The 22,718-nt window shown below is 34.6% G+C and overlaps 2 protein-coding genes across 2 annotated transcripts in view; one reads left to right on the forward strand and one right to left on the reverse strand.

Annotated features, from left to right (window-relative positions):
• Positions 1 to 1,047: 1,047 nt before the first annotated feature.
• Positions 1,048 to 14,843, reverse strand: LOC141347108 (ubiquitin carboxyl-terminal hydrolase CYLD-like). The gene is made up of 14 exons (XM_073852095.1): positions 13,791 to 14,843; positions 13,379 to 13,663; positions 11,498 to 11,579; positions 11,164 to 11,339; positions 10,865 to 11,018; positions 10,533 to 10,674; positions 10,292 to 10,396; positions 8,903 to 8,994; positions 8,594 to 8,660; positions 7,522 to 7,663; positions 7,172 to 7,280; positions 6,928 to 7,046; positions 6,470 to 6,695; positions 1,048 to 1,982 (listed from the first exon to the last, which is right to left on the reverse strand). Exons 1-14 carry the CDS (start codon positions 14,217 to 14,219, stop codon positions 1,798 to 1,800), a joined length of 2,313 nt encoding a protein of 770 aa, XP_073708196.1. The 5' UTR covers positions 14,220 to 14,843; the 3' UTR covers positions 1,048 to 1,797.
• Positions 14,844 to 14,964: 121 nt separating this feature from the next.
• The window catches only part of LOC141347648 (uncharacterized), a 90,208-nt gene continuing 82,454 nt past the window's right edge, over positions 14,965 to 22,718 (forward strand). The window contains exons 1-3 of the mRNA XM_073852631.1: positions 14,965 to 15,010; positions 17,035 to 18,427; positions 20,800 to 20,996. Coding sequence (XP_073708732.1) covers positions 14,965 to 15,010; positions 17,035 to 18,427; positions 20,800 to 20,996 — 1,636 coding nt within the window. The remainder of the gene's footprint in view (positions 15,011 to 17,034; positions 18,428 to 20,799; positions 20,997 to 22,718) is intronic.

The raw sequence follows: 22,718 nt of genomic DNA on the forward strand, positions 1-22,718 counted from the left end.
TGGGCTCACTCACAATTTTGCCCAAAAACACAGCCATGAATAAAGAATGGTACCAAAACACCCTCCAACAGCAACTTCTTCCAACAATCCAACAACAGTTTGGTGAAGAACAATGCATTTTCCAGCACGATGGAGCACCGTGCCATAAGGCAAAAGTGATAACTAAGTGGCTCGGGGAGCAAAACGTTGAAATTTTGGGTCCATGGCCTGGAAACTCCCCAGATCTTAATCCCATTGAGAACTTGTGGTCAATCCTCAAGAGGCGGGTGGACAAACAAAAACCCACAAATTCTGACAAACTCCAAGAAGTGATTATGAAAGAATGGGTTGCTATCAGTCAGGATTTGGCCCAGAAGTTGATTGAGAGCATGCCCAGTCGAATTGCAGAGGTCCTGAAAAAGAAGGGTCAACACTGCAAATACTGACTCTTTTCATAAATGTCATGTAATTGTCGATAAAAGCCTTTGAAACATATGAGGTGCTTGTAATTATATTTCAGTACATCACAGAAACAACTGAAACAAAGATCTAAAAGCAGTTAAGCAGCAAACTTTGTGAAAACTAATATTTGTGTCATTCTCAAAACTTTTGGCCATGACTGTACAGTCGAACATTGTAATGTCTAAATTCACTTTGCAGGCAACATAAATTAAAGCGGCAAAACAGATCAAGTCAGGAAGTCATTTATCTCTATATGGCAAGAAAATAAATATTAGAACTTAGTGTAAATGTTTACAGCCTGTTGCTTAAAGCACCCAAAGAATCTAACTCCATGTGTATTAGCAGTATCACAGCACAGATTATCCCAAATCACTTTTTCTTATCCAGTCTTAAGGAAAGATTTCAGTGGGAGTGCTGTTGTGAGTCTTTTCTACCTCTTGCAGTCTAAACAACTACGGTTCCGTCAGTTACAGTTTATGATGATGCAATGAAAGACACAAACAAGCAAAGTCACATCCAGGTTTATCCCTGTTTGGTAACAGGAGAAATGTAATGAGCTGAGATCTACTGTAAGGCTCGCACATAAGCGCGGAGAGAGAAAGAGGACGTGGAGATGTAATTCCTGTCGAGACATTTATTTCTTTGGCTGATGTTTTTCATCGGAAGGAAATCATATACACTAAACCAAATTCAAGAGAAAGCATGAATAAATGAATAAACATCCAGTGAAATAAATCAACAAATTTTGACATATAATTTATGATTATATACAGTATTTCTGCTCACAATGTTATTCAGTAGCCAGAGAGCTTCATACAGAATTAATAAAAGAACCTGAACCAATACAATAGAAAAAAAAAATCTTAATCTTGTCAGTTTTAAATATGAACAAAAATGTCTTGACTCCCTTATCTATTAACACGAATTAGGCAGCAAGCTACAGTAGGTCTGCTCACAGTTTAGCAATACGCATTTGAAAAGAAAATATAAAACTCCATTTTAGTAAGATTAGAAAATGACTACATTTTTATTTTTATACACATAAAAGGCACTTTGAATTGTGAATAGTTTTAATTCAAGTCTAAATCATTTAAAAGGATATCAGCTGCATCATTTTCATCCAGCATGTTTAAGAAAGTACGTACCGCCCACCCAAGTAATGCAATATTGGAATTCCAAAGTAAATGATTCCACCAGAAAGTGTAAATATTTGACTGATAATTGCTCAAATATGGAGCAGAAGCATATATTTTAACGATTTCCCTGGAAAAAGAACATATATTACTAAGCAGACCTAGTCATAGATAATCACATTTTCATTTCTTAATGTTTATGTGATCATCGATCGATATAGAATCATCGATATAGAGACATGCTCTTGCTTTGATAAAGGTACATATAACCGTCACAGAAGAGTCGCTTCGCCACACCTTCCATCTCTCGAGGAACTTGATTAGCCAGCTGAGCCAGAGGCATATGCAGGTACTGGCCAACCTCAGGACATACACGCACTTCTGGGATATTATAGCCATCACTTTCACCTACAAACACGTAAGTGTATGATCAACATGTGCAAACCCAGCGTTAAAGAAGTTGTTCATTTCCAGAATAAAAATTTCCAGATAAATTACTCAACCCTTTGTGATCGAAGATGTTCGTGTCTTTCTTTCTTCAGTCATAAAGAAATTAAGGTTTTTGAGAAAAATGTTGAAGGATTTTTCTCCATATACTTCAATGGGGATCAGCAAATTGCTATAACGATCCCAGCCGAGGTTTAAGGGTCTTACTGTATCTAGTGAAACGGTCGTTTCAGTCATTTTCTAAAGAATAAAACAATTATATACTTTTGAACCACAAATGCTCGTCTTGCACTAGCTCTACGATGTACATGTGTGTCAGAAAAATCCTTCAGGTCCCACATATTCATTGGTTTCTCAACATTGTTTTGTATTTGAACCCTTTCCAACAATGACTGTATGATTTTGAGATCCATTTTTTCACTCATGCAACTATTACAGAAGGTTAAAACGCTCACTGATGCTTCAGAAGTAAAAGCAACGCAATAAAGGTTGTGAATGGCCCCATTTTGGTGACAAACAATAAAAAATAATCACAATCACAAATTGTCTTACTGTATACATTTTTTATGAAGTTTACAACATATATATCAAGCAGAGCTGCATTTATGGCTAATTCAATTCAGTTTAATTTATACAGCAATAAATCATAAATATTATTTCATAGTACTGTTAATACCCAACTTAAAACACAACATTGCAACTGTTAATATATACATGTAGATGTACAAAACATATACTACTGAAAGAAAAATATTTTCAGTGTGGGTATCACACTAATGTGTTATTTTAGAGGTGGTTAATAACAGCTGGCTCCACTGCTTCAGATCTTCACACAGCCTCATGTCTTGCAATGTCTCCCAAAGCCCTATAAACACAACACATGACAATACATTACAAATTAGCTGTGCAAACAATGTGACCAAGCTGTAACTAGACTTGATGATTATAATATTAACAAACTGAGGATAACTGACCAGTAATGCCTTCTCCTATATGGTACCGTTTTTACACAGTTCTTAAAATGATATTGCTAATGCTTACAAGCTAGCTACGGTGCTTTACAAAAACGTATACACATCTCGTTGTCTCATTATTTAACCCTCTGGTGCTCTTCGGTCACTTCTGACCGAAAAATTTTCTGTTTTGAATTTTTAAAAATCACAGCTTAATCGGAATGATATGAAACTCTGTGACTTTTATGCCATTTGGAATGTCAACACAAAAAAAAATTGAGGGCATGATTCAAGCAGGCTAAGTGGTCGTAAAAAAAATAGTCACACTTGTGCTCTTCGGTCTAAAATGACCGACCATAGGAAATGAATGGGAAATCGACAAAAATACAAATATTCAGAGAATTTTTGTGTGTACAATCTACAAATCCTCCACAATGCTGAAAAAAAGTACACAACAGTGAAGGGGTGACACTCTAAAACACACCCATTCATAAACACACCCATTCACACACACACGCACACACACACACACACACACACATTAATATACAAACCTCTATTCGGTCACTTTTGACCAACACATTTTCGGTTTAGAATTTTTCAAAAAATCAAATTCATTGACTTTTATGGCATTTGGAATGTGAACACACATAAAAAATTAGGTCACGATTAAAAAAAATAATAATAAAATAAAAACTTGTGCTCTTCGGTCTAAAATGACCGACCATTGGAAATGAATGGGAAATTGACAAAAATACAAATATTCAGAGAATTTTTGTGTGTACAATCTACAAATCCTCCACAATGCTGAAAAAAAGTACACAGCAGTGAAGGGGTGACACTCTAAAACACACCCATTCACAGACACACACACACACACACACACACACACACACACACACACACACACACACACACACTAATATACTCACCTCTATTTGGTCACTTTTGACCAAAACATTTTCGGTTTTGAATTTTTTTTTTTAAATCACAGCTTCATCAGAACGGTACCAAATTCAGTGACTTTTATGGACACACACAAAAAATGAGGGCACGATTCCAAAAAAAAAAAAAAAAAACTTGTGTTCTTTGGTCAAAAATGACCGACATCAGGAAATGAATGGGAAATCGACAAAAATACAAAAATGTACAGAATTTTTCTGTCTCTTTCTCACACATCCACACACACACACGCACAAATGAACTGAAACACAGCAAATTGAGAAGATGTAAAATAAAAAAAAATATATGTATAAAAAAATTACATATCCAGAGTGCAAAAGACACACACTCTCTTGCATATACAAAAAATTAACACTTCAAATCATATTTATAACAAAAAACTATCCCAAACTGGATAAGAAATAGTCTTTGAGATTGTTTAAATGTATGTTCAACTATTCCACCTAATAAAAATGCTGAATCAATTGTCTAAAAACAACTAGGCAATTCACAAGCTGCTCTGTAGAGAACTATACAGGCATCAAGTTACACCTGCCATTACAGATGTTTTTCTCGTTTTTTACCAACAGATGGCACTAATCTGCCTTCAAAAATTAGTGTTGAATGGCTGAGTCTCTATTTCAACCTGAAATACTGCATTCATTAAAAAAAAATAATAAAAAAAAATAAATAAAATTTTTTATTATTCTCAATGGCAAAAAAATGGATATTAATTACAGCATAAATATTCATTATTACCACAAAACCCTCTCAAAATGCAAAAGAAAAAAGAAAAAATATTATTAAACAAAAATGAATTGGAATGGTTTTACTGAAAAAATTACAGGATGCGTTACAGGTGTCCGGTCACTTCTGACCGCGAAGAGCACAAGTGTGACCCCTAAACGAAGAGCACCAGAGGGTTAAATAAATATGTTCACGGATTTGGTATTTATGAGAAGTTGTGAGAAGAAAAACAAAACTTACGGTGCAGTTCCCGTTTTCGTCGAGCTGCATCTCTGACGGCTTCGGACGAACCACAGTCTGACAGCGGACCCGATGAAGCTGCTTTGTGCACCGAAGGAACTGCACCGGCTCTGAGCCTCACTTGGTTCTTGCTTCAGCATCTCATGTTGAACTGCATCATATCGCCGGGATGATAATCCTCCAGAGTAAAGTGAACGCGTTTTTCGAAGCAGATGCATTAGTATAGGCCCGTCACTTCATCCGCACAAACGCACCCATATACAGAAGATAGCACCGTTCTTTTTATTGTAAGTAAACCCGTGGACACGATGTCCTGACAGGCTGGAGTTTGTGCAGCCTCCATAAACACAATAATTTACCATGACGATGATCAATTAAAATTAAAAATAACTACCGAAAACACACTAACTCAAGACTGCTCCTACTGAATAGCATCAGAGCTAGGCGAACGACTCCCTCTCGTGACGTCATATGACGCGGTGTGGAAAAAAAAAGCTGTTTTTGAGAGCTGTCAAGGAAACCGTCACTTTGTCTTCTAAATTTGTGCCCTTAGGTCTTGTAAAATATTTTCAAATAGCACATTAACGGTTCGTATAGTATTTTCATTCACGAATATATGTTTATCTCGAATTTTTTTTTAACCTGCAATATGCACTTTAAGATCCAGGGGTGAAAACTTTTGAACAAAATGACGATATAATGCCTAAATATTTATTTTATTTTTTTCCTTCAGAACCTACAGACGATACTTACATGTTCCCCAGAAGACGGAAGGTTAATTTACCCTAATCTTCAAATTAAAAATGTTTTCACCCTCCGGCTCTAAATCCATTGTGTTTCCTTCTGGAGCATGAGGGAGCATTTGAACCTTCTATAATAGTTGCATATAAGTTGTCCTCAGTGTAAAAAAAGGATGAATCTCAAAATCATCCAGTCATTGTTGGAAAGGGTTCAAATATACAAAAATGCTGAAAGATTTTTCTGAAGAACAGCGGGCAGTTCAACTGTTCAGGACAAACAAAGGACTCATGAACAACTGTAACTAAACAAAAACAACAACAAAAAAACTGCTGTGGATAATTAAGGTAACAACACAGTGTTAAGAATCAAGTCTATGTAAACTTATGAACAGGTGATTTAAAAAAATTCAACTATTATTTTCTCTTGTGGATTTTATGCAAACATCTTTTATGTGAAATATCTTATTTAGGTCAGTACTAAATAACATGCATTTTGTATGATCCCTCTTGTTTTTGATAAAATAATTAACATTTTTCAGATTCTGCAAGGTGTATGTAAACTTCTGACTTTACATTATACATTTTTATTGTTTTAAGAAAATTACCATTTGTTTCTCTAGATAAGACTATTATTCCTCGGCTGGAATAGTGTAGAGCCCTGTGAATGTTTTCCTCAAAAACCTTAATTTCTTTGCGACTGAAGACAGAAAGACATGAATATCTTGGATCACATGGGGGTGAGTAAATCATTAGGATATTTTTATTCTGAAAGTGAACCTATACTTGAAACTCAAACCAAGCACACACTGCACACACGTTTACTTACCAACGCGGTCAGCCATACTATCAAAGAAGATCCAGTCAGTATCCCGGGGTCCGTATTTGACGAAAGAGACATAGTGGCTGGTCTCTATACACAGCACAGCAAACAGCTCGAGTTTCTCCCGTGGAGGAGTGCGGCGATCAGACCCTGAACTCTGTGAGCAAGAGAAGCCCTGAGGAAGATGCAGTTTGCTTGCTTTGTGGCATCGACGCTGCTGGTGAGAGTGAACCTACACAAACAAATCCGTTCCAAGATTGAACATATTATGTTGCAGCAAAATGTAGGAAATGTATAATGATTTATACAGTGCATGATTTACTTTATTGTATAGAATCTCTATAATAATTAGTCTAATAATCAATCCTGTGAGATTACCCTTAAGAAAGGACTGCATTTATGCATTATAAATTTATATGTACAGAATATTCTGATAAATGCATAATGCATGTTTAACACCCTACCTGATTGGAACATGCCACACAGAAATATTTGAATCCTGTATCACTAAACACTGTGTCTCTGAAGCACTCAGCACACTCCTGATCTGCTAGCTGACCACACAACACACACTGCTGAGGACCTAATGAGCAAGTAAATATATAACACACACCTCAGGTGACTAATAGAAGACATAGAAAGAGGGAAGTACATTACTAAGAAAACCCCAAGAGATTAATATTTGTATAGATGTTTAGGACAAGTTACCATCCACAAGAAGACCTGTGATGTCCAGTTCTGTAGAAGGAATGATTTTTGGAAACATTTTGAAACTCTTCCCTGAGCGAGGCATTGTAAGAATGAGACAAGCAGGCACCTAAAGGCATAAACAAAATATTTTAGATTATAGATATAGATTGTGAATCTGTTTCATTAAGATATTAAGAAAAACACATAGAATATGTTCAGGATATTCATTTGAGTCACATCAGAAATATTTAAATAGAGAGAAACAGTACCATCTGCAGGTCAATTATGGAATGTCCAACCAAAATAATACAAATAAAGAATTGAAAGAAGAATCTCAAACACTAAAACAATAAAAGAAAGAATAAAACCTCCGCTAGTTTGAGACTGTTGCTGTAAAACGAGTGTTCCAGTAGCTGTTGAACCGTCGGCAGGACTAAATGGTGGTTGTAATCCATAAAGATTTGGTAGTAGTAACAGCTTTGCTCTTTTTGTATACGTCCTGATTGGTTGCTAAAAGCAGATCAAATGATAAACATATATTAATGCATAAACTCTAAAAAAGCTTATATAAACTAGAAGGCATTCTATTAAAACGCCAGGACATTTTAGCAGACATTAATCTCTTTATTTCAGATTATCATGAAAAAAATATTTGGACAGTGTTTCCAATGTGTAGTTAATGTGTGTGCGTGTTTAAGGGACAGTTCACCCAAAAATTTAAGTTCAGTCAACCTCACCCTCAAACTCGCAAGTCTGTTCATCTTCGGAACCAAATTAAGATATTTTTGAAGAAATCCGAGAGCTTTCTGACCCTGCATAGACAGCAATGCAACTGACACGTTCAAGGCCCAGAAAGGTAGACATCAGTGGTTCAATAGTAATTTTATGGAGCTACAAGAATAATTTTTATGCAAAAAGTAAACTACTTTATTCAACTTTTTTTTCTCTTGCCAGCTTCGTAACATTATGGTTGAACTACTGAGGTCACATGGACTATTTTATCGATGACCTTACTACCTTTCTGGGGCTTGAACGGGGTAGTTGCATTGCTGTCTGTGCAGGGTCACAAAGCTCTTAGATTTCATCAAAGATATCTTAATTTGAAGAGGACTTTTGAACACCACAAAGGTGATTAATTAATGGCAGAATTTTCATTTTTAGGTGAATTAACATTTTAAATTGTACAGTAGTTAGGATCAATTATTTGCAGGGTGCACATAAGGTGCAGGTGCACATGTTGTGCAAAATAAAAAAAAAATGTGCTGGATAAGTAAGTTCCGGCCACTAATTTTTCAAATCTCCAGATGCTCTCATGAGAACTTCCTTTTCTCATTTTTGTTCAAATTTGGTACTTCCTCAAACTACTAAGAATAAACAGTGAAATCATGAAGTAACTAGAATGGCTAAACTTCTCATAAAAACAATGAAAAGGTTCCTTACCAGAGTTTGAGTAGTGGATCTAGAAAGAGAATCTCTTGCATGATTAGAGAGAGGAACTCCTCGGGATCTGGACACATCAGGAAAAACACTATGCTTATTGCAATTCCATAAAACAGCCAAGATGTCTTTTATAGATAATGGGATATAAATAATTTGTGGAAACAGCTGTGTAAGATTTTGGATCTGCATTTTGATGATTTGCAGAGAAATGTAAAGTTGGACATTTTTTATCAATATTCTGTTTGAAACTTGACATTGTTAACAAAGCTGAATATGCTACAAAGCTATGACATCAAGAAGACAGCGTACCCTTCTCATCTGTGGTGTAAGTGGGGCAGTGTTCCCGTTTCTGTAATTGTTTCCGAAGATTCATCACACTGCGCTCTGATACAAAACCATTTCTGTGAATTAGGAGAGAAAATTAGGTTATTCAAAATCTCCTATATGTATACAGTTGAGGTCAAAAGTTTACATCCCCCTTTCAGAATCATTAAAAATGTTATTTTGCTAAAACAAGAGGGATGATACAAAATGCATGTTATTGTTCATTTAGTAGTGACCTGAATATGATATTTCACATTAAAGATTTTACATATAGTTCACAAGAGAAAATAATAATTGAATTTATAAAAATGGCCTAGTTCAAACGTTTACATTCCCTTGATTCTTAATACAGTGTTCTTACCTGAATGATCCACACCTGTGTTCTTTTGTTTTCCAGCAGTTTTGTGCATTTGAAACCTTTCCAACAATGACTGTAAGATTTTGAGATCCATCTTTTCACACTGAGGACAACTAAAGGGACTTATATGCAACTATTATAAAAGGTTAAAATGCTCACTAATGCTTCAGAAGGAAAAACAATGCATTAAGAGCCAGGGGTGAAAACTTTTGAACAGAATGCAAATGTGTACATTTTTCTTATTTTGCCTAAATATCATATTTTTTTTATTTTAATACTGCCCTTCAGAGGCTACAAAAGATAGTTACATGTTCCCAAAAGATTAAATAAATTAAGTTTACCCTGATCTTCAAATTCAAAAAGTTCTCACCCCCCCGGCTCTTAATGCATTGTATTTCCATCTAAAGCATCAGTGAGCATTTTAACCTTCTGTAATAGTTGCATGTCTCCCTCAGATGTCCTCAGTGTAAAAAGATGGATCTCAAAATCATATAGTCATTGTTGGAAAATGTTCAAATACACAAAAATGCTGGAAAACCTAAGAATATGTGGGCCCTGAAGGATTTTTCTGAAGAACAGAAGGCAGTTTAACTGTTAAGAACAACTATCACTAACTAAACTAAACGAAAAAACAAAACAAAAACAAAAACAGCTGTGGATCATTTAGGTAAGAACACAGTATTAAGGATCTTAAGGAAGTATTAAGGAACCTTTGAACCGGGTAATTTTTGTAATTTGAACTATTATTTTCTCTTGTGGACTATACGTAAACATCTTTTATGTGAAATATCTTATTTAGGTCAGCCTAAATGAACAATAACATGCATTTTGTATGATCCCTTTTATTTTGGTAAAATTACTACCATTTTGAATGATTCTGACAGAAGGATGTAAACTTTTGACCTCAACTGTATATGTAAGTGTTACTAAAATTTCTGCTTAGCATGACTTTCATATGGCTATTTTACAAGGTAAAAATTCTATCAGTAAAAACCAAATGCAGGCCACAAGCTCACTTGCGGAGAGGGTTGACAATGTTCTTTAGCAGAATGCTTTGTATGGTGTCATGTTCTGTAGACTTAAAAAGCAGAGAATCCAGAACTGACGAACACGAAAATACACTGGATAAAAAAGAAGAAATGAGATCATGACATATTATTAAACTGTTGAGAAATGAATTATTTAATTACATATTTAAATTGTGTTTTTAATTGATTTTACTTCTGCATGTACACCATGTCTAAGATGAGTTCTAACCTGAACAGGGCAGAGTCCATATAACAGGAGTTGCAGTGACCCTGAATGCCTCTCATCCTACCAATCAATCGCTTTGACACATCTTCTGTTCTAATAGGTGGTACATTCTCCTGTTCCTCAGTTACACATGTCCCATTTAGATCTGTTACAGAGAAGAAGAATGAAGCATACAAGTAACGTTCCACAAGTTCCACTACGGTAAGTGGCAACATAATTTATAACATAAGAGTTACTTTCTCCTGCTAAACACCTGACATACCCGCTTTAGGTAGAGTACACTGTCATTTCACAAAAACTGTAGGCAAGGACTTAACCAGATTACCAGGTCTTACCAGAGTGTCCATTAAAGTGCTTCTTCCTTGCACCAGAAAACCGATCATCAGGCCGACATGATGACAGCTTCACAAATAAACCACAAAAAGGAGGACAGTTAAAGTACCGTTTTCCTTTATATGTTCCATCAGTCACGCCAGCGCTGCTGTCCTCCTAAGAAAAGAACCAACATATTTAACAGTGCTAACAATTAGTTTAAAATGGTGAAACTGGCTTGTTGTTTTTATTTCATTTCATTTGAGAAGTATAGGAATTTTTGGAAGAAGACAACAGTTGAACTGGTGTATGGAGAACATACCATTTCCAGTCCAGCAATCTTTTCAGGATGATCAGGTAAATATCCGATCCAGTGAACAATTCCATAAAGTAGTGTTTTTCCAAGAAACTGCACTAGAGAGCCAACAGTAATTTCATCACAATCAGTTACACCCCCAATCTCTGCACTCTGAGAAGTGTCCATTTTTTCAGTTTCATCTGTTTAAAAGAAAAAACAACAAGTATGTTATAAACTCCATTGCACTGAAAGGATAGAAATTATTGTTTGCATGAGTGTCTATACCCACATACTTTTATTAAGGTTGTACTGTGTTTTAAGTACACATAAAAACAGCACTGACATGTGTATATGTTACCTTTATTTAACAGCTCCTCTTTAATTACACAATCCAGAGGAACCATTATCTCTCCTCCTTGCTTTCCATCTTCATCCTTATCCTGAGTAGAGGAACATTTTAGAAAACTATTCTTACTTAATATAACATTGTACAATAGCTTATCTTTGGGTTATAGGCGAACACACCATTGCAAAATAATCTGTACATACACTGCCGATCAAAAGTTTTGGATCAGTAAGACTTGTAATCTTTTTTTAAAGAAGTCTCTTATGCTCATCAAGGCTTCATTTATTTGATCAACAATACAGAAAAAGCAGTGATATTGCGAAATGTTATTACAAAATAAAATAATGGATTTTGTTTTAATATATTTTAAAATATAATTTATTCCTGTGATGCAAAGCTGAATTTTCACATGAAAATGTGTCACATGTGTCACATTCTGATATGCTGATTTATTATTAGAATTATCAGTGTTGGAAACAGTTGTGCTGCCAAATATTTTTTTGGAACCTGTGATTCTTTTTTTCAGGATTCTTTGATGAATAACAAGTTAAAAACAACAGCATTTTTTCAAAATATAAATATTTTCTAACAATGTAAATCTATGCTATCTCTTTTTATTAATTTAACCCATCCTTGTTAAATAAAAGTATTAATTTCTTTCAAAAAAAGAGAAAAAATAGAAATGTACTGACCCTAATCTTTTGAACAATACTGTATATTGTTAGAAAATCTTTCTATTTTAAATAAATGCTGTTCTTTTTAACCTTTTATTGATCAAAGAATCCTGAAAAAGGTATCATGGGTTCCAACACATAATAAATCAGAATGATTTCTGAAGGATCATGTGACACTGAAAGCTGGAGTAATGATGCTGAAAATGTAGCATTGTATCACGGGAATAAATTACATTTTAAAATATATTCACATAGAAAACTGAAATTATATTTCACAATATTACAATTTTTCTGTATTTTTTAAATAAATCAATGCAGGCTTGATAAGCATAAGAAACGTCTTTAAAGATCGTTAAAAATCTTTAGTGTACATGTTTTGTTTTTCTTGTACATACATTTATGTAATATGTTTTTGAAGATTTGTAATTTTCTTTTTATTTACATTTAGTTGACAAATAATTGTATTGCTATTTTCATGCTGCTGTTATGTAACAATTTCCCTAAGGGGGTGTTTACACAACATTTAGCTAAAAACTGAAACCGTTTTATGCGTTTTGGCCATTGATTTACACAAAAACCGCATTTTTGGGTTATAAACAAGTACAAGTTGTTGCGAACAATACCATTATTGTCTCTATGTAAATTACAAAACCACAAATTTGTGAAAACGGAGACGACATATGCATATTACAAGCTTGTTTATGTTATATATTACAGTGTTTACTTCATTTTTATCGATCCCTGTGAACGGGGATTGTTTTGACAATGTTGTCATCTGTATGCAAAAAATACAAGGGAAAACTTTTCTTTTGCAAAACATTAGAAAATCATTACTGTGTAAACATACCCTAAAAGATAGAACATTATTGTGTGACTAGTATTTATATGAACATTTAGGTGAGTCTTTATTTTTTTGGTTTCTATCATCCTACCAATCCAGTTTTGTTTTTATTCTTTAGAGCTAAGAAAAGTGTTCGAAGAGAATGTTACAAAATACCTAAAAAAAATACACTTTCTGTCATTATTTATTCACTCCCACATCATTCCAAACCTGTATGCTGTTTTTTTCAGTAAAAAAACTAAATGTGAAACCCTTTAAAATTTCCCCTTTCTTGTTTGATTAATCAAAGAAAGTCATACAGGCTTTGAATAAATTCATTTTTTTTTTGGTTGAAATATTAATTTTGGTCTCTCTAAGAAGTCAGAAATCAGTACTCACAGTAGATATGAGTACCATTTTACAACCTTTGCTGTCCGTTATATTCATAACCATGCCATGGTGAGTATTTTTGTCATCAAAAAAGGTTACTCTGTCTCCAGCTTTAAGAGGGTCAGTAGATGTCATGGACAAAGAAGACTGCGATTGTAGCGGTGGTGCTGAAGGTTTATGATCCACTGGTTTGATTCTTGTAAAAGGAGCAAAAATGCCTGAGTTTTTGGGACATTTGAAGTAGGTTTTGTAGGAGTAGGAACCATCATTTTGGCCCTTTCCTTTATCTTCCCCCTAGGAATAAAAGAGAATATAAGAATTATTGTATGACCATATTACCCTTAGTGGGTTGTTTGTATTACTCTACCTCTCTTCAGCAATACTACAGACACAATCTTACTCATGCAAACAGGTTACTCACCTGCAGTTCCACTCCAAAGAAGACTCCTGTTATAGGTTCAGAACTATAAGGTTTGAGACTGCCGATGTATCGAATAACACCTCTGAAAGATTGCTCTTTATATTCCACATAAACCTGACTGTCTTTAGACAGATTTGAAGCCTCCTCTAAAGCCTCAGGATCATTTAGTGCCAACAGTCGCTGTTCATTGGATTCAAGAGCCAGCAGTAATTCTGCTGATCTGCACGACAATGGGTTTAGTAGAGCTTTATCAAGGCGTTCATCATAGGCTCCACCAATACGAACTACAGGTATAATGTCTGTGTCGTTTCTCTTTTCCCTTGCATAACGTTGTTTATTTATGTAACATATTTCACCAGCTTTTATGTACCCATGTGGTGAAGGCGGTTTTGCAGTTATGATGAAGTATATATTGTCATCTGAAGCCATCTCGTGAAAATGTCACTTAGAAAACTGAAGTACGTCAGGCTTTCAGGTTGACACCAGTGTTTCCAGTGTGGGCATGGGCCTATAGCATTAGAGTTAACGTTATGTTACTTGCTCACTTCCTCTGAGTAATTCATATTCCTCCTCTTCGGCATTTAAATACCATGAGATTTAATAATTAAACAGTTTAAAACTGCGCTAGTAGATAAGAAGAGCTGCGTAAACAAACTCTCTAAAACAGTCAATAGTTAGTCACAGTGACTTTTGTTTGTCATTAGTTTATTGATATATTGATCTGACAGACTATATGGATTATTAAGACGTTTTTTTAAACGAGTTAACTGCCACTCATAAGCGACTTCATGAAATTAATAATTCCCAATTATACTGCGTAAACATTAAATCTGACCCCTTTCTTACCGATGTCAGCAGTACTTTCGATTTCTGTATCCCAAAACGAAACTCGTAAGAATACAAAACTGTCAGTCTTCTTCCAAATACAGACACTTAAATTGTTATGAGGATACAGATAATGATGTGATTATCAGAGGTTTATAATGTTGTTTTAAATTAAACTACTCTTCCGACATACTGTCGGTCTGGAAAGTTTCGAACCACCAGGCGTACTTCTGCTCAAAACCAAAACTATAGAATCATCTGTTGAGAGGCGTGTTGTGATTGGGTTTTGCCTGTAAACGTCATCACATGCGTCGTCGCTGTTTTATGACATCAGTGTTTTGGTGTGAAGATGGCTGAACGTGAAGCGCTAAAGAGAGAAATAGAGGAACTACAAAGTAAGCGTGACTGTTTTATTTATTTGGCGTTATTTTAACGTTATTCAAAGTGGTTTTAAGCCTTTCATAAAACGCTATGTTCGTTATTAGTCACATTTATCTTGTGAATGGAGTATTCAGTGACACCGTGGCTGACCTAACAGTTATTCCCTAAAGCTAAGATATTTACTAATTTTAAGATGTTTATGTTTGTAATTTCTGCCTTATCGCATATATTAGGTCGTTGGTTTTCATTTTCATTTTTCTTCGTTGTTGGTGCTGTTACTTTGCTGGTTCTTGTAGAGAAGGTTCAAAAAATGACAGAAATGTCGCACATTTTTATCTAACGTTATGTGCATTTTAAATGCATCTTCATTCGTTCGTTCGTTCATCTGTTATTTAATTGAGTATGTCTGATAATATTCTATTCGAGATTCTTTTTATTAGCTGTTGAATACCTAATATAAACTGTTGTTGATGAAAAATTCAGATCCATTCATGGTTGAACAAAAATGATTTCCAAAATCTCCAAACTTTGAAACCAATTAAATCAAAATCCTGTCAATTTAATACAATAGGTCAATCTGTGCCAAATCAACCGATATTCAGAAACTTCCCCGGCTCTATTTTTTTTTAAATTGATTTTACTCAAATTTCTTCTGAAGAAAGACAAACATGTATTGTGATGAAAGCCAAAATATTACATGTCATGGATGAATATTTACTGAGCAATACACTGTCTTGTAGACTGGGGTTAAAATGGCAATTTTTACCTGAGATTCAGAGACAAATTACAGGGGGGTAAAAATGAATAAAATGAAAGATGGCAGAATCATAATGTTATTTTTACACAGAGATGGTAGGTATGTTAGTAAAATCTGTTGACAATCTTTGTTGCATTATGTGCCAATGGTGACCAATCAAAAATGGAGAAACAGCACTTTACAAGTTTTTCAAGAAATATTAGAGATGTCGTAATGCCCTTTTAGATATTGATTCTTGGCAAGCTTTTTTTTGGGGGCATCTTCATTTTTAAGTCCCTATATAGTTAATTTCTGGAGATATTGGAATTTTAAAATGGCTCCATGAGTAAATTGTTAAATTATACATATTTTCAGTGGTCAAAAACCAAATGTATCTCTTTTCTTTCTTCAAGACAACTGCATTGAACATACAGTACCTGAGTACCAGAAATATTATTTTTCAGAAGTTTGTGTGCCTATTACTCAAGAAGTATTAAAGATATCGCAATATGATTTATGATTTTCATATTGACATTCCAGTATCTCTGAAACCAAACCATATAGGCCCTTAAAAATGAAAATGCCAAAAGGAAAGTTTGACCAACTATCTCAAAGGCTAATGAGATATCTCATACTTCTTGAGTTAAAGAAAAAAGTGCTGTTTCCCCATTTTTGAATGGTTACCATTGGCACCAATGGTACCAATGCAACAAAGATTGCTAAAGTCAACAGATTTTACTAAGAGAACTACCAATCTCTGTGTAAAAATAACATTATGGTGCTGCCATCTTTCTGAAGTCATTTTTACCCCCCTGTAATTTGACTCTCAGGTGAAAATTGCCATTTTGATCCCCCTCTACAAAATAGTGTATTGCTTGGTAAAAATTCATCCATGACATGTAATATTTTGGCTTTCATCACTATGCATGTCTATCTTTCTTCAGAAGAAATATTAGCAAAATCAAAAATTTGAGCTGGGGACCTCTGGTTGACATGGAGTGACCCCAATTTATTCTACAATAGTGTTTATTGTTTTAAGATATGTATATATTTTAAATTATTTATTTATTATTACAAATACCGTTCATTTGATTTTATAGTTAACAACTGTATTATTTTTTTTAGAATTACTTTAATAATAATTACTTTTTAATAATTACTTTTTTTTCTCTTTTCTCAAGGAAAAATGTATTTATTCTTTTATAGACTTTGCATTTGCTGTCCATTTTACAATTTTTTTTATAATCAGGTCAATAAGATCAATCTTGCCTTAACCGTACTCTCTTCTTCTTTACTTTGCAGACCTCATTAATGACTATAAAAGTACTCATGGGGACGTTCCCTCAGGTTCCACCCAGTGGGGTCGTGCCAGACATGGTTCAAGGAGGGGCCAGGGCCAGAGTCGGGGTCATGCCTCAAACTACGCACAATCATATTCATCACTGCCACAACCGTATGTGCCTCATTTTTCTGGCAGCTGGAGGAAAACATACTCACTTAACAACAAGACTAACACGGCAGTTGGGAGGCATGTGTCTCACCCAACTGTGGACCACTTGAACCAGCCTCACCACCACACTACTACATCTGGAGCCACTGCTTCTGGGAATAATGCTGGACCTGTTGGTAACAGTAGTGTTTTATTTAAAAAGTTACCAGCTGGACAAACCAAGGCCAAATCGGCAACACCTTCACTCAGTGTCCAAAGTGAGACTTCAAAATGTGAAGCAAGTGGAAAAAGGACTGTGCTTATATCTTCAACTGACTCTGCGTCAACATCAGATCCTGAAATTAAGATAAAACCTACTTTGAAATCATCCTCAGCTGTGAACGATCACTCTATCCCTTTACCTGTCAAACCTCCAGCTCCAGTTCAAGTCAAACCACATCTTTCCACTGCTGCCTTATCCAGTAGGACTCTCGTAATGCCAACAGCCAGTAGAGATTGTACTATGGCTTCTTCTGCATCTAACTCTCAGTCTCAGGCTTCCTTGAGTCCCACAAAGCTCCAGCTTAAGCTAGACTCAACTCAGACACGTGTAGCCTCCCCATGCCATAAGAAATCTCGGTTTACTTGGGTGAAAAGCCAAGAGATGTTAAACATAAAAAGCACACCTAAGCCAGTGACCCCTGGATCCTCTCCAGGAGCAGCCACTGTCAAACGAGTCTCCAGCTCCAATAAGAAGGTGTCTCGCAAGCCTAATCTTTCCCTCGGATCTCCTAAGACCTCAAAGTACACATGGGTGTCTTCTTCTTGTTCCTCATCAACAGCTGTAAAAGCAAGCACTTCAACAAAAACGCCACGCAAGCCCCTTTCACCCAAATCTCTTAAAGTCCCCGTAAGAACATCTCAAGGTGGACTGGAGGGACTAAAGAAAGAGAAGAGATGTGCCACAACCTTAACAACTTTATCAAAAAAGCCTAAAGCTACAGGTGCCTCCACAACCCATGCCAGTCGTTATCGCTGGAAGGCAACTGGACAAAACACAACAGTAAATGCTTCTAGCTCAACTTCTAGGATTACCCATAAGGGCACAGTCTATCGATGGACAGCTAACAAAAATGGTCAAAGGGGGGAAAAGGGATCTGCTCTGTCCTTCAACGCCATCCACATGAACCCTACTACCACAATGCTGCCACCAGGTGCTTTCAAGCTCAGGAGCCGAACCAAGATCATCAGAAGATCTGCTAGCAAGTGAGAGTACTGCTTTATTAAAACTGTAATGCAGTCGAAGTCAAAAGTTTACACACACCTTGCAGAATCTGCAAAGTGTTGCTCATTTGACCAAAATAAGAGTGATTATACAAAATGCATGTTATTTTTTCTAGTACTGACCTGACTAAGATATTTCACATAAAAAATGTTTACATGTAGTCCACAAGAGAAAATAATACTTTATGAAAATAATAATTTATAAAAATGACCCTGTTCCAAAGTTTACATACACTTGATTGTTAATACTGTGTTGTTACCTGAATGATCCACAGATGTGTTTTTTTTTTTTTTTTTTTTTTTTAATAATAATTTTTAGTGATAGTTGTTCATGAGTCCCTTGTTTATCCTGAACAGTTAAACTGCCCACTGTTCTTCCGAAAAAACCTTCAGGTCCCACAAATTCTTTGATTTTTTAGCATTTTTGTGAATTTGAACCCCTTCAGACAATCTTATCACACTGAGCACAACTGAAGGACTCATATGCGACTATTACAAATGTTCAAAACACTCACTGATGCTCCAGAAGGAAACACGTTTTTCAATTTGAAGATCAGGGTAAATTTAACTTATTTTGTCTTCTGAGGAACATGTAAGTATCTTCTGTAGCCTCTGAAGGGCAGTACTAAATGGAAAAAAAAAATAGGCAAAATAAGAAAAATGTACACATCCTTATTCCCTTCAAAAGTTTACACCCCTGGCTCTTAATGCATAGTTTTTACTTCTAAAGCATCAGTGAGCATTTGAACATTCTGTAATAGTCCCTCAGTTAAACTGAGTTGTCCTCAGTGTGAAAATATGGATCTCAAAATCATACAGTCATTGTTGGAAAAGATTCAAATGCATAAAAATGCTGAAAAACCAAAGAATCTGTGGGACCTGAACATTTTTTCTGAAGAACAGTGGGCAGTTTAACTGTTCATGACAAAGAAAGAACTCATAAACAACTATCACTAAAAAAAATGTGGATCATTCAAGTTACAACACAGTATTAAGAATCAAGTGTCTGTAAACTTTTGAAGCATTGTAAACATTTTTATAAATTCAACAATTATTTCTCTTGTGGACTATATGTAAACGTCTTTTATGTGAAATATCTCATTTAGGTCAGTACTAAATAACAAATAACATGCTTTTTTTTATAATCCCTCTTATTTTGGTCAAATAATTAACATTTTGTAGATTCTGTGAAGTATATGTAAACTTTTCACTTCAACTATATATTCCATTATGCCAGGGGATGTGAAAAGTCAGATTTTTTTTTTTTTAGGGATGCACTGATATTAAAATTCTGGCTGGCATGAACATAATATGGCCAAAATCTGATTTGAAAACTGTTTACTTTTATACTATTTTGTTTCAAATAAATGAAAATAAAACACTAAAAAGCTAAAATCAGTTAGACATCACAACATTGTAATAACAATGTTATTTATCGTTGTTGTTATTAATAATTTATTTACTTATAAACTTTAAAAATGTTTTATTACATGTATTTAATTTAGTTGAATTTAATTAAAAATGTTATTAATTTTTCTGTTCATAATATAACCCTAATTCATAGACTGATACCTTTTTCCTCTTGCAGGAGTAGTTATCTGTCCTGTTAAAGATAGAGATAATGAATAACAGTACTTTTAAATTCTAAAAATTCTAAACTCTAAAACAAGAAATGTCTTTCATCACATATTGTAGAAACCCTGTGTATTGTATAGGCTTTTTAAAATGTAGAATGATTGATAGTTGCAGATGTCACAGCTGGTGGCAATATGTGACCCTGGACCACAAAACCAGTCTTAAGTCGCTGGGGTATATTTGTAGCAATAGCCAAAAATACATTGCATGGGTCAAAATTTTTGATTTTTCTTTTATGCCAAAAATCATTAAGAAATTAAGTAAAGTTCATGTTCCATGAAGATTTTTTGTAAAATTCCTACTGTAAACATATCAAAATGTAATTTTTGATTTGTAATATGCATTGTTAAGAACCTAATTTGGACAACTTCAAAGGTGATTTTCTCAGGCTTTTTGATTTTTTTGCATCCTCAGATTTCTGATTTCAAATAGATGTATCTCAGCCAAATATTGTCCTATCCTAACAAACCATACATCAATAGAAAGCTTATTTATTGAGATTTCATATGATGTATAAATCTCAGTTTTGTCAAATTTAACCTTATGACTGGTTTTGTGGTCCAGGGTCACATATTGTTCTTAAACTGCCCCCTAGATGGCAGCACATAGTTCCTTAAATTTCCTTTGCACTTTAATTGAACAAAGTAAGCAACTTTACAACAAATTTAACAATATTCCTACAGCATTTCATATTTTTATTCATATATGTCTATATACAGTCCCTCCTTAGAGAGAAGATACAGCCCCATTGTGCAGACTGTAAGGAGCCGGTATTCTTTGCGGCGACGGACACATGCTCAGGTGAAGACTCCAACCAATGTCAGGCGAGCACAGCCCAAAGTGTTGGTTTCTTTTGGCAGACACAAGCTCCGCCGTCTCTCTCTCACCTCCACCTCACTCGGGACCTCAAGATCAGGTCAGTTACTATGACTGCACATTCACAAAATGCTTTGCAACTCTCAAAACACAATGCAACTCTACCTGTGCCTTCTTAAATGAACTGATTGTTTTTACCCCCTCTGTGACTAATTGGTTTAATTAGTAATTAACACAAAACGGTCTCTGGAAAATTAATTATCGCTGCTTTGTTTGTATTCCTCCGAGAGAGGTTGAGATGGGCTTTATGTTCCCATGGAAACACAAAGCTGCAGCAGAGATGAACAGTACACTGGGTACTGTCATGAACATAAAGTCTTAATGTAGATGAGATTATTGAAATCTTCCTGTCAGTCTCAGAGATTTGACTGTCACAGCCCAACCCTGGAATTTTATATATGTGACCCTGGACCACAAACCACTCATAAAAAGCATGGGTGTATTTGTAGCAATAGCCAACAATACATTGTTTGGGTCAATATTATCGATTTTTCTTTTATGCCAAAAATCATTAGGATATTTAGTAAATTTCCTACTGTAAATATATCAAAACATAGTTTTTGATTAGTAATATGCATTGCTAAGAACTTCATTTGCACAACTTTAAAGGTGATTTCATCAATATTTAGATTTTTTGCACCCTCAGATTCCACAAACCATATGTCAATGATCAAAGCTTATTTATTCAGCTTTCAGATTATGTAAAAATCTCAATTTAAAAAAAATTGACCCCTATGATTGGTTTTGTGGTCCAGGGTCACATATATATATATTTTTAAATTGATATGTCTTACATGTTTTATTTCTGATGTGTAATTTTGAATAATTTAATATACCATCTACTGTATAAGTCCCGTTGTCTATTGTCTTGATATTGTCTGCAAGTGTCCTCACTACAATAATTATTTTATTTTATTTAATATTTAATTAGTTTAACTTTTATTATTTTTACATCATAATTATTCTTACTTCTTACACATTTTCAGGCTGAAATAAATTACACAAATTTTGCCCAGGTTTTTGGCTTGTTTTGCAGTCTGGATGTATCCAGTCTGCAGATTTTGAGCAGTCAGAGTTGACAGATTTCACAGAAAATTGCATAGTGTATAATGGGCTCAAACTGATTCTTATGGAAGCCCATTTCCACCACAGAATAAATAATTAATTAAAAAAAAAGGTAATTCCGACTTTTTATCTCACAATTCTGACCTTTTTTTCAGAATTGCGTGATATAAACTCACAATTGCTTGAAAAAAAAAAAAAAACCTAGAATTGTTCGATATAAACTTGCAATTCGCTATTGACAGTGTTTTCTCAGAATTGAGATAAAAACTTGCAATTGCGAGTTATAAAGTCCAATTCTGAGAGGGGAAAAAAGTATGTTTGATCAAAATTGCGAATTTATATCTTACAATTCTGAGAAAATATAATTTATTAAAAAGTATAATTTTTTTTCAAGTTTTTATCTCAGTTCTAAGGAAAAAAGTAAATTGTGAGATATATAAACTCACAATTCTGACTTTTTTCCCTCAGATCTGCATAATATAAACTCACAATTGCGTGAAAAAGAACCTAGAATTGCTAGATATAAACGTGCTTGCAACTTGCAATTGACTTTTTTTTCTCAGAATTAAGATAAGAACTTGGAAAAAAAATATTTTCTTAGAGTTTATATCTCTACAATTCTGACTTTATAATAGGCAATTGTGAGTTACTAAGTCAGAATTATGAGATATAAACCAATTTTGAGAAAATATAATTT

The sequence above is a fragment of the Garra rufa genome, chromosome 12 (genome assembly GCF_049309525.1).
Source record: "Garra rufa chromosome 12, GarRuf1.0, whole genome shotgun sequence".
NCBI lineage: Eukaryota > Metazoa > Chordata > Actinopteri > Cypriniformes > Cyprinidae > Garra > Garra rufa.

Excerpts from the sequence above, each read along its gene's own strand:
- LOC141347108 (XM_073852095.1), bottom strand. The coding sequence starts at position 14,219 with ATGGCTTCAGATGACAATATATACTTCATCATAACTGCAAAACCGCCT. Across the intron at positions 11,340-11,497 it reads AGAGGAGCTGTTAAATAAAG|ATGAAACTGAAAAAATGGAC; the intron begins GTAACATATACA and ends TCTTTTAAACAG. Across the intron at positions 11,019-11,163 it reads AGATTGCTGGACTGGAAATG|GAGGACAGCAGCGCTGGCGT; the intron begins GTATGTTCTCCA and ends TTCTTTTCTTAG.